General features: G+C 41.3%; 1 protein-coding gene across 5 annotated transcripts in view; it reads left to right on the top strand.

The window, feature by feature from the left end:
• Nucleotides 1–12,583, top strand: part of SORCS1 (sortilin related VPS10 domain containing receptor 1) — a 368,116-nt gene that overhangs the window by 295,202 nt on the left and 60,331 nt on the right. For all 5 annotated transcript variants that reach the window (XM_081912031.1, XM_081912030.1, XM_081912028.1 and 2 more), the window contains exons 11-15: nt 3,928–4,030; nt 4,715–4,791; nt 10,212–10,303; nt 11,107–11,214; nt 12,041–12,158. In XM_081912031.1, the coding sequence (XP_081768157.1) occupies nt 3,928–4,030; nt 4,715–4,791; nt 10,212–10,303; nt 11,107–11,214; nt 12,041–12,158 (498 nt within the window). The remainder of the gene's footprint in view (nt 1–3,927; nt 4,031–4,714; nt 4,792–10,211; nt 10,304–11,106; nt 11,215–12,040; nt 12,159–12,583) is intronic.

Raw genomic sequence — 12,583 nt, 5'->3', positions numbered from 1 at the left:
CCCCAGTAGTACATCCTATGTGAAAACTCCATTATGGAGGTTTCTAGCATCTCTGAGAATCAAGCTGTTGTTGTATTTAAGGGGGGGCATGTGCATTACTGAACCTTTTCCCTGATGCATTCAGTTTTGGCAATACAGGATGGACTTTGTGCCAAGTCAGAACATGAGATGGCAAGAGGGAGTTCTTTGTAGGTGCAAATGGGAGGCAAATTGGATATTTGTATGCTTAGATATCTTAGGGTGACCGTGGTGCGAATAATAGTACCAGATGATGATATGGAAATCTACACTATAACTTGTGGTAAAATGTGTGACTTCTTGTCTCATAATCTGAGTCTCTCTAAAAAGGATATGTAGGACCTTTGCTTAAAATGGAAACAAATACAGTGGTACCTCAGGTTACAGACACTTCAAGCCACAGACGCTTCAAGTTACAGACTCCGTTAACCCAGATATAAGTAGCACCTTGGGTTAAGAACTTTGCTTCAGGATGCAGCGGGAGATCCCATTAGCTAAAGTGGTACCTCAGCTTAAGAACAGTTTCAGGTTAAGAATGGACCACCAGAGCGAATTAAGTACCATGAAGTTCATGAAAGGCTGTATATTTCCCTTTTCTCCAGTCACATGCGCCTCACTAACTCATTTCAGCAGACCAACCTAATTAACACCTCTTGGACTGTCCCAGTGCCCTGCTATCAATCCAAGAGTGAAGATGCACTATCAGAGCAATTTTGTATGGTGACGAGTTCAAACATTTATCCCTAACCTCGAGAAGGACAAGGAAACCCACCTGGACTCTTGCACTTTAAACAGCTCACAACAATCTGGGACCTGAGCAAGTGCCATAGCATTGCATATGTACTCTAGGCAGATGTTTGAAGTTATTGCATAAAGGGCAGAATGCCTAGCTCACTCTTGATTATACATGTAAAGATTAGGATCAGGAAAATGAAGCAGAATACTGTAGAGATGTGTCAGCCTTGCAAAACTTCTCTCCCCACATCTACTTTTCATTTCTCCTCAAGTTTCTTGGCTAGTCTGCGCTTCTTTGCTCCTCACCCGATCAGGATTTGTCTGCCATCTTGTGGTCCACAAGGGTACTTAAGAAGGAGAGGGTAGAACTTTTCCTTCAACATATACATAAAGGGTCATCATATTGCGTGGAAGACTGTCAAATGACAGGTGTAAGAGATTCAGAGAAGACCACGAAGATAGGGCAGAGAATTCCCATAGGCCTCAGAGAGGAGGAAGGGGAGCAAAACACGCCAGCAAAAGTTCAGCTTGTGCTGCGCCCATCAAAGCAAAGTAGGGGAGAGTTGCGTTAAACGTTTACCCTGTAAAATACAGCAGCTGTCTTAAACAGCCCAATATGAAAGTATTAAAAGGAGAGAGACTGAGGAGGCAGTTACCTCAACTGGGTTGCAGAGCTGAGTAAATTACTTCAAATTGCTCATGGTTTAAACATGCCAGGGAAGTGGTGGTGTGTATGAGTTTGGTTCTTAAAGATGTGTTTCCCAGCTTGCCCTTCAGAATAGATAACATTATCAAGGCACATAAGTCTTCATGCCTTTTGCAGATGCTCTTCAGCCCACCGAGTTTGCTGCTTTGTAACATCCCCAGTTGGATTGCTACAATGTGTGACCCTTGCAAGGCTGTCAGTTACTGTTATGGTGTTTGGTATATTGTTCTTGTATAGTGACAGGCCCATTCATTTGATTCTGCTCTGCTTGTTTGCTTCCCTCCCCCCCCCCTTTTGTGTTGCCTTTTGTGACATCAACAAGAGATCGCACCCCACCTCCCAGTACTTGGTATCCTACTCACCTCTTGGCAGCACACGCCATATTGACTTCACCATAGTGAAAGCCTCTCTGAAGAGGCATAAATGCTGAAGAACATGAAGAACACTTTTGTTCCCAGGGGTCTCACCTTGCATTGGGCAGGTGGGGGAATGAATCATCTGATACAAAGCTTGTTGGCATTTAGTGGTAATCTGCTTCCCAGTGGCTTTTGCGGTTATTTATTAACTGAGTAAATAACAGGTTGGCAAGTAACCTTGGTAGGCCTTTTGCATGTATAGCCACTGAGATTGTTTTGATCTTTGAGGGATTATGCTAGCCTCTGGAGAACATTACAACCCCGGGCATTAGGAATGAGTAGGATATGCCCTTGTTTTTATTATTTGCATTCACTGTTCTTCTCTTCCTGCCACCTGCTGCCAGCAACTGCATTGGAGAGATGCTACAGATTTTTTTTAGTTATGATAGAGCTTTGCTGTGTGTTGGGAGAAAGATAGCTGTTCCCTCTCTGTAATAATAATAATAATAATAATAATAATAATAATAATAATAATAATAATAATAAGCATCACTGGAAGCAGGAAGGTATCCCTCTGTTTGCTCTCTGGATCTAATGTCATAAGTATATTTAAAAACAAACAAACAAGAACTAAGAGGAGACCTGCTATTAGGCAGATGGTAGGCTTCAGATGCAGGGGACAGTAGCACCAGTGCCCTCCTGGTGACAATAATTGTACTGGGTTTGGCTGGCTGTTTTACCTGGCTGCCTTCTCCCACTGTGTCACAGACCATGCCGTTGAGAAAGGTCTCTGACTGAGCAAGCAGGCAGGGAGGCAAAGAGCTCAGGCCAAACAGTTCATCAGGCACCATTCACCCATTACTCTGCTTATATCCATTTGTTTAAGCAGGCAACAAGCAGGTGCCAGGTGGTTTGGTGAATCAACAGGGACAGATGTTAAAGAATCATGGAATTGTAGAGTTGGAAGGGACCCTCAGGATCATCCCTGCAATGCAGGAATAAGCAGCTGTCCCATACAGGCATCAAGCCTGAAACCTTGGTGTTAACTGGACCATGCTCTAACCAACTGAGCTATTCAGCCTGTTGGAGGGCAAATCTCTGTGTGAGGTGCCCTTCACCTCCTGTGGTAGCCTGTCACCCCCAGGTGTGTTGGAGGACCTGGTCTGGTCAGCTTCCATATGTAGAATAGAATGCTAGGTGAAGGGGCATCACCTTGACTTTTGCTTTGGTCTTAGGCTGGCAGTGGTATATTGTTTGATAGGGCAAAGACCTCTTTCAGTTCTAAACTTAAAATTTTAAAACAATAGCTAACACTCATGAGATGAAAAGGATTTCTGCTGTTGATTTCAGTGCAGTGAGAACGTTGCTTCAACACCAGCTAAAGGTCACATGTGAATGGCAGCATGTGGATGTGGAGACATGCCTAATGGTTGCTGTGCATGTATTTCTTAGGCACACAGAGCCTTCACACACACACACACACACACACACACACACACACACACACACCTGTGTGTTCCTTTAAGGTGTTCAGGTAGGACATTGCCACAATGTTTTCCATCTTTGGCAAACAGCTGATTGACACAGTCACTGCTTTTAGCAGCTGCTGAATATGTGGAGCATCCTTAAGCCTATAACATGGCACATACAAGTGATTTAAGAACAATGGCTATTGTGGCACCTTAAAGACTTACTTGTGAGCTGGATTCCATTTCATCAGACACATGGGGTGTGATCTTCAGTTGTCAGACACACAAGCACACAAACACAATGGTATAAAGGGGGGGAATGTAAAGTATGCAGTTAAATAAGAGTGGAAATTTTTAAAAAGTACAGTTTGTGACAATTCAATTATAGCCTAAATGTATGCAAAATTATTTTTCACAGTGGCAGTTATTGGTCATCTTAGCATTGCTTAATAAATCAAACAAAGTGCTTAGGAGATGGGAAGGAAAATCATTTTCTCCATTTAGACCCAAATGAATAAAATTGAACTTTTTAATGAATTAAAGTTTAGCAACTTCAAACTGGAGATTCCCTCAGAAGCTCCTTTGGAAAGTCTACCCTATGCTCTCTACTACTTAAATGCATTTTCTCTCTTTCCTCCCCAAGCCCTATTGTTCCCTTCACCTACACCTGAAGGTTTCAGAAAATCCATACACTTCAGGCAACATTGCCAGTCGAGATACTGCTCCAGGCATCATTGTGGCTTCTGGTAGGAAATGTTTCAGTTCTATGTATAGATGTTTACATTACTTTTTAGACTGAGAGTTGAACTCTTCAAACTGCAATTAATGTGGAATCGTGGTCACAAGGCTTGTAATCTCACCTCTGACACTAGAGGGCCTGAGCATGTCATGGTCCATGGGTAGGCAAACTAAGGCCTGGGGGCCAGATCCGGCCAAATCGCCTTCTAAGTCCAGCCCACGGACGGTCCAGGAATCAGTGTGTTTTTACATGAGTAGAATGTGTCATTTTATTTAAAATGCATTGCTGGGTTTTTGTGGGGCATAGGAATTCATTCACCTCCCCCCCCAAAAAAAATAGTCTGCCCCCCCCACAAGGTCTGAGGTATAGTGGACTGGCCCACTGCTGAAAAAGTTTGCTGACCCCTGTCATAGTCTCTCACTTTCTACTTCCTCACCATCATCATAGAATCATAAAATTGGAGGGTCATTTATTCCATGAACATCATGAACGTCACGAAAACAGTACTGATTTATCTTACAGGTTTGTTGTCACCACATAGTGCACTTTAAACATAATGTTTGAAAGCACTGTATAAATGCTTATCATCAGGTTTCATTTATGGTACTAAATTGGCCGTGTGGTGTGGTTTTCAAACCAAAAATACATATTAAATTGTTAACTTCAAATAATCGTGGGGTTTCTTTTACAGGTAATATTGGAAATGAGTTGTCGGACAATGATATCAGTATGTTTGTTTCATCGGATGCTGGAAACACGTGGAGACAAGTGAGTAGCAAATGAAAACAATTGGCGGTGGAGGCCAGGTAATGTAAACTACTTGCCAAAAGTAGCTGTGCCGTGGTAGGGAATCTGTAGCTCAGAGTTGCATGTGCCGCTCCTCCCCACCCAGGTCTAATTTCACATGGCTCTCTAGATGTTGCAGGCCCACTCCTGCTCTTTGAATTGCTACTCTGGGAATTATTTCTTGTTCTACATCATGTGTATATATGGGGGGGGTTTTGGGGGGGAAAGATGTGTTTGAGTAGAAGTGGCTGCTACTCAGTGATGCAAGTTGGGATGAGAGGACCCTGCACTGAGTTGTAGAGTGAGGGGAGCTAGGCAAGTAGTTGAGCATCACTGGTTCTGGTGGTGCTTCAGCCAAAAGTCACAAATAGCCAAATTTAGGTTAAATACAGAAGTTATCCCTAAATATGATTCAGAAAATTCTCACAGCCTGACTGAGACACAGTCTTTGTGAACTCACTGTGCAAGTTGTCTCAGTCTGGAGGAGTTACTCTTCAGTGCTCATTCAGTATTCATCTGATATCTGTATTCTCATGATATTTTCCTTAAGAGTCTTTCAACACAAGTCATTACATTTATATCCTCAAGATTTATGCGTTATGGAATTTTCTTTTTAAAAAAATATGAAGTCGTAAGAACTAGAAATGTACTTTGTTTCTTCAAATGAAAGCTCAGTGTAGGAGTCTCGAGATGCAGAAATCTTGCCCAGTAGCAAATTCTCCAATTGCACAATGACTGAGTGGAACCTAAAAATATGCTCACCCCCAACAAAGGTCATTGAATTGAAGCCACTGCTACAAAATTGGAAGAAATGCAATCCATCACCAGATCAGTTCACATATTCCAGGACCCATGGGGAAGGTGAGATCCAAGTTCAGGGGATCAGGCTCCCATTATTGAAGGAGCAGAATCATAATGAAACAACACATTGGTTAGGGGGGAAAACACCCATAAATATAAAGTATGATGTAAATTCAGTTAAAGATAATATGAGTCTTCCTTTTGCCTAAATCAGGCATAGGCATAATCCCTGATCACTGGTCCTGTTAGCTAGGGATGGTGGGAGTTGTAGTCCCAAAACATCTGGAGGACCAAGTTTGCCTATGCCTGGTCTAAATGGATGCTTCTTGTAACAGCTGCTGCTTGCCATGCTGTTTGGGCCTTTTGGGTACCACAGAAATTGATTAACCTGGAGGATATTAATTTTCTTCAGCTGCTATAAGAGTCAGCTCCACAACCACAGAATGTTTAGCTGGTTTATGTCCTTGATGATGCACCTTAACAAGTAACATTTAGCAAGTAAACTTAAGGCATTCTGTAGCTAATAAAACATCAACTGTATTAGGAGTAAGACTTCTGTATCTACAGAACACCTGTGTGCTACTCTTTTAAAGGCAATTTATTAGGGCTTTTATGAGTTTTCAGAGTGCTTGTGTAGATGGCCACCCTTGCACAAATCCTCATGAGCACCGTCAGGCAGCAGAGCAGATACTTCTTGAGCACCTTGGATGGCTTTGGATTCATTTGCTTGGAATATGTGAAAAAAAAAAATCTCAATTTTTTTGGGGGGTGGGGAAAATTCAGGACTTGTACATTGAATTGAACAATCTTCCTCTCCAGATTTCATGGCAAGACCTGTGGCTCAAAACTCAAAACTTTTCACAAAGCCAACCAGAGCCACAACCAAGGGCTTCCTGCCCTTAGGAGCCAACCCCTGGGGCCGAGGTCTTTTGCCCCCCCCCCCAAATAAAATATTTGAGTGGAGCGAGCCCCAACAAGGTTGATGGGCACACTTTGTGATTGATTATGCAGGGCAGGGCTTACCTGCTCCCCATGTTTTATTCAAGTGCCTTCATCTGATACAATTCTAGATGCTGTTGTTATCAACATTATAGCCAGTCCTTTTATAACACTACCATAATCTTTTATATTCCCTTTATAACATTACCACATTCTTAACAGCCAAGCTACAGCAGGAACTAAGACGTCTAGGTGCTTAAATAAATACTTGCCTCTATTCTATTTTAATTCATTGCCTTTCTGGTTCTCTTGTTGATCCTTGCTCCTGCTCTTATTATTTTATGAGACCAGGAAAGTGTCATTCATTATTTACATTCCCTTACTCGCGATAAAATATTCTTATTAACTTATAATGCAAGTCATACTAACTCTATTCCTTGGTTATCAGCGCCTTCAGAAAATATTGCAGATTTCACCACCATCACAAGATAATCAGTGAAATCAAGGCAAATAGAAACCTCTCCTAAAATCCAACAGAAGTATTAATTAGAAAGTAAATTTGACAGTGCAAGCCTATGCATGCCTACTCAGAAGTAAATCCTGTTGATTTCAATAGGACTTACTCCTAGTCTAAGGCTTTGCAATCCTAAGCACCTTTTAGAATAGGTCTTATTTTAATTCAGTGGTACTTGTTTTTTGTTAAAATACAAAGCTGTTATAGCTTAATAGCGATCTAATGCAGTTTTATCCAACCTAATGCCCTCCAGTTGTTTTGACCCACAACAGCCATCAGCCCCAGCCAACATGGGCAGGGATGATGGACTAGATAAACTAACAGTCTAAGGCAGGTTTTTCCCCTGTTTTTGCTTATGCTATATTTAAAGAGCCCTAAATATCAGCCCCAATAAGCAGCACACATTTGGGGATTTTTTTTTTCCAGATTTCATGAATGCCCCAGGGGAAAGCTATCCACAATTGCGAATACAGTGGTACCTTGGGTTACAAATGCTTCGGGTTACAAATGCTTCAGGTTACAGACTCCGCTAACCCGGAAGTAGTACCTTGGGTTAAGAACTTTACCTTAGGATGAGAACAGAAATCGCACGGCGGCAGCGGGAGACCCCATTAGCTAAAGTGGTACCTCAGGTTAAGAACAGTTTCAGATTAAGAACGGACCTCCAGAACGATTTAAGTTCTTAACCAGAGGTACCACTGAGGCCTTCAAGAGGCTTAGAATTGTGGCCTAAACACTGAAATTGCATACATTCTGGGAATGGATACAAGGGTTTATGAGTTCATCTTGAATTTCACAGAGAATGTCCAATCTTTTCTTAAATGCTGGGTGCAACAATGTTTCAGTCATTGGGCAGCTAGAAGCTAGAGGCTGTGGCCTTGAGAGTCTGAATTGGGTCTTGCCAGATCAACCCTTGTCTTGTCTAGATGGTCCATCAGACAGATCAGAGGCAGTGAGAATGCCAAATGGAGCACCTTTCTTGCCCTGAAATCATTAGCTTTACAGAGGTTCTTGGTTCTAGAATCCATGCAAGGTTTAAAATCCACGCAAGAACACTCCCACAGTACTTAGGCGTGATGTGCAATGTAGTGGTTTATTGTTCTGCACATCTGTGAGCCTATTTAGGATATGTCTCTCTCCATAATATCCAGCACCTCCACTGATCAAGAGATAAGGGGGATGCATTCAGATGCAGTCTCCAATCATTAGCATCACTGAGTGGAAAGCGAGAATACCAGTTGCCATTTTGAAGGGCTCTGGCACTCTGCTGACTTGACAAGTTATGCAGGTAACGAATTAAAGCTGAAGCAGCATTTAACAAACCCTCTGGCAGGAACCCCATCCTATCACACCTTTTGTTACCTATTTTTGATATGAACAGGAGAATAAAAATAACATGCTAAAAATAACTCTGGCATTGATCCAGAAAGAGAGAGAAGTACAAAAGAAGAGCCTTGCTAAATAAGACTAAAGACTTATTTTAGTATTCTGTTCTCATTGTGGCCATCAAGAAGCCTGAACTCAGGAGTAATCCCCTGATCATGAGGCAAGCAAACCACATCAAAGCCTGTTTTGCTGGACTCATCCCCCAACCCACCCCAACAGTGCCACCTACCACTAGTAGAATCCAGGTGGCTTGGTACTTTTTATATTGTGAAATATAAATTTCACATAAATTTCAATAGGATGAAATTCAATAGGATGCGTGAATTTCAGCTTTAAAATACCTGCTTATCAGTTACCATTCATAAGAACAACCTTCTATTCATCTCTCACAAAACTAGAAATTGCAGTTTCCAAACAAGTTCTTCCTCTCTCCGCTCTTTGTTTCCCTGCCTGAGTACCAACATGTAATGAGCTTTGGCAATCAGGTAATGAGATGGACAACAATGCATGGTTGTTGCACATCAGTAAATATGTTTTTAGTAAGTAGTTGGCGTTTAATTAAAGTGCAATAACTACCCTCGTAAAGTGGAGTCAAGTACATACTTAAGTGGAATTAACAAAGCAAAGAATAAGTGCTGAACTGACAATAACAGCCTTCTAAACATATAATGTTGAGGGTCATTGCTAGCATGCAGAATTCCAAATGCATTTATGGTTGCTGATTTAAAACATATACAACATATAGATATATTTATTTATTGGGGGGGGGGGAGAGTTAATTCCTGATAACCAAAGTGGTGTCTCTAGTGAACAAGACCCTCTAGTGGGTCGAAGAGGAATGGACTCGATTCCTTATCTTTTGGGTAAATCACCTTGAGCCTTTATTTTTGGAGAAAAGGAATACAAATAATGACAATACAGTGGTACCTCGGGTTACTAACTTAATTCGTTCCGGAGGTCCGTTCTTAACCAGAAACCACTTTTGCTAATGGCGCCTCCCGCTGGCACCACACCGCTGGCAGACAATTTCCGTTCTCATCCTAGGGCAAAGTTTGCAACCCGAGGTACTACTTCCGGGTTAGTGGAGTTTGTAACCCGAAGTGTTTGTAACCCGAGGTACCACTGTATCAGCATCAAAAAGGAAATCATTTTTGGCTCCCCCCCAAAAAAATCTTGGGAGCTGTAGTTTGTTAAGAGTGCTGATTTTTTAGGAGACCCCTTCCCCCCTCACAGTGACAATTATTAAGAGTGGTTTAACAATCAGTCACTCTTCCCTGGAAATTTTGGTGAACATGTCTGTGATTTAGACCCCCTCAGAGCGTGGTGGTTGGTGTCATCTCTGTGGTTGCTTCCAATGACATTTCAAAACCTCAGTCCATGTATTTACATAGCACACAAGCAAAGCACTTCCCAAGAAGTCAAGTGCCATTTGCATGCAAAGCAGAACAATGGGGGCGGGGGGAAAGATGGGGAACTAGCTTGAAGTAATGGATTGTTACCAGTGATGATTACAGCTGCATCCAAGTATATATGAAGAGGGCCTTGGATTACAGCAAAATCCTGCAAAACTCTTCTAAGCTCAGCATTTGTGTATTTGATATATTGAATCCTCGCACAATCACAGAGTAGACCAAGGCCATTAGGTAGTCTTTTACTGATATGATTGCAAAACTGTGACCTATGTATTTCAGTGTTGCCTAGAAAGCAAGCATTCCCAGACTAAGGCAAGTTAAACTTAGTCCTTTTTAATGTATTCCTCCAGATCTTTGAAGAAGAACACAGCGTTCTTTATCTGGATCAAGGTGGGGTTTTGGTTGCCATGAAACATACGTCGCTGCCTATAAGACATCTCTGGTAATTACTGTAACTTCTCTGATCTCATTAGTCATGAAGTCCTTCATTATATATTACACGCCATTGGCAATCGGGCCGTGACTAAATATTTTAACTAAGTGTCAAGATATGCCAATTAAGAAACTGACATGCTTTCTCTCTTGATCGCACTAAAGCTATTATTACAGTTTCACACACAGGATGTGCAACAGAGTATACCCTTTATGGTCCTATTGTCATTTGGGTTAATATTAAGGAGCTGAACTTCTTTACTTCCCCTGAGGTTTGGGATCCTGGAATCAAAAAAATTATTAGTAATCACAAACCCTTCCATCTTCTTATCTGACAAAGTTCCATATATTCTTTTTATATACATAATAAATCTACTGTTTAAGAATCCTGCAGAATATATGGATAATTGTAACCGCCCCCTACAGTGTTTTGCATTTATTAACACTGAATTTGATCCATCTACCATTTTACTTCACATTCTTCTAATGTCATGAGATTATTTTGAAGACTCACACTCAGGCCACACCGCTTCACATGGCATTCAGTATATGATGTAAAATCATTGCCAGTCCCATGGGAAATCCTATGTTCATCTTTCTCCACTGTCAGTGCTTTGATATTTAAGACACTTACACGGCAGGGAACCATATTTTGTGGAACTTTGCAGTTCCTAAAATCTGTTTGTGATAAGCTGTCTTGTTGAATCTGAGTCATTTTTGCCATGTACAGCAAATAGGTGGTTCCTTTTCTTTACATCTTCTTAAACAGTGTTTCCCCCCAAAAAAGTTATTTTTCATTTGTGTTTTCATTAGGTTAAGTTTTGATGAAGGAAGGTCCTGGAGCAAATACAGCTTCACATCCATCCCACTTTTTGTTGATGGCGTTTTGGGAGAACCTGGAGAAGAGACTTTGATAATGACGTAAGCAGATCATCCATAGTGATTATATATAAAAGCTAATAATCAGATGAGATATCATTTCTAACCTTTGAAGGCAAGGGAGAGACTCTTCACTGCTACATTTAAAATGATCCCAAGAATGTAGTACATTTTTGTTAATTATATCGTAAGTTATGTCACATTTCTTAAGTTTCATAAAAATACACAAAAAAGTTTGGTAGTACTTTGGGCATTTTACTTACATTATAATTAATTAGTTTAACTGAAGGCAGACACTGAACCAATTGTAAAACATGCAGTTGGTAGACAAACTTAGTTGGAAGCACTTCACTTGCTTTATTTCAAAATAATTTGCTTCTAAGTATATCTTTAATATTGCTGTTTGAATTGCCACTTGCCTCATGAGTCATGTGCATTCAATCCACTAACAGCTGTTTCATATGTCATGCATCAATCAGTGATGAGTACTGAAGAAAATATTTTGAATAAATCCCTATTGCATTTTTAATTTGCAATTTTTCTTTTATATTATAAATTTATAACACATGATGAAAAACCCAACACACTATTTTGCCACCACACATGTGCAAACACTGATCTTGGCAAGTTGGGAAGAACGAAGGACATTTGGAGTTTTGAGAAGCTAGAAACTACTCACTGGTATTTCTCCACAAACACATTGCCACACTTACTTCATTGTTATGTGATAGAGTTTTGCATTTAGTTCAGCTATCTGGGCTACTATAAGTTCACTGCAGGTTGATTCAAAGGTACTAAATATGGATAAAGGTATGCTCTTACTCAAATGATTACTTTTTCTGGTAACAGTTCAGTATGTTTTGTGCAGAGTTTTTGGGCACTTCAGCCATCGCTCTGAATGGCAGCTGGTGAAGGTGGATTACAAGTCAATCTTTGACCGACGGTGTGCTGAGGACGACTACCGTCCCTGGCAGCTTCATAGCCAGGTAAAAAAGTGTGTGCCATTATAATCTGTGACCAAAGATACAAAGTTCTGTTCACCCTGGTTTATTTGCCTGGCCTCCTGTAGGGAACTGATATATGCAAATTCCAGCTGTGGTAATCGGGCACTTACAGGAGAAGGTGGATCTTGGGCTTGCCAATCAGAAGGTCGGTGGTTTGAATCCCCGCAACGAAGTGAGCTCCCATTGCTCTGTCCCAGCTCCTGCCAACCTAGCAGTTCAAAAGTTGTTGTTTAGTCGTTTAGTCGTGTCCGACTCTTTGTGACCCCATGGACCAGAGCACACCAGGCACTCCTGTCTCCCACTGCCTCCCACAGTTTGGTCAAACTCACATTAGTAGCTTCAAGAACACTGTCCAACCATCTGGTCCTCTGTCGTCCCCTTCTCCTTGTGCCCTCCATCTTTCCCAA

The sequence above is a fragment of the Podarcis melisellensis genome (assembly GCF_964234715.1).
Source record: "Podarcis melisellensis genome assembly, chromosome: 5".
Classification (NCBI taxonomy): domain Eukaryota; kingdom Metazoa; phylum Chordata; class Lepidosauria; order Squamata; family Lacertidae; genus Podarcis; species Podarcis melisellensis.
Note: the sequence above shows the minus strand (reverse complement) of the source record. Positions and strands in the feature narration are given on the sequence as shown.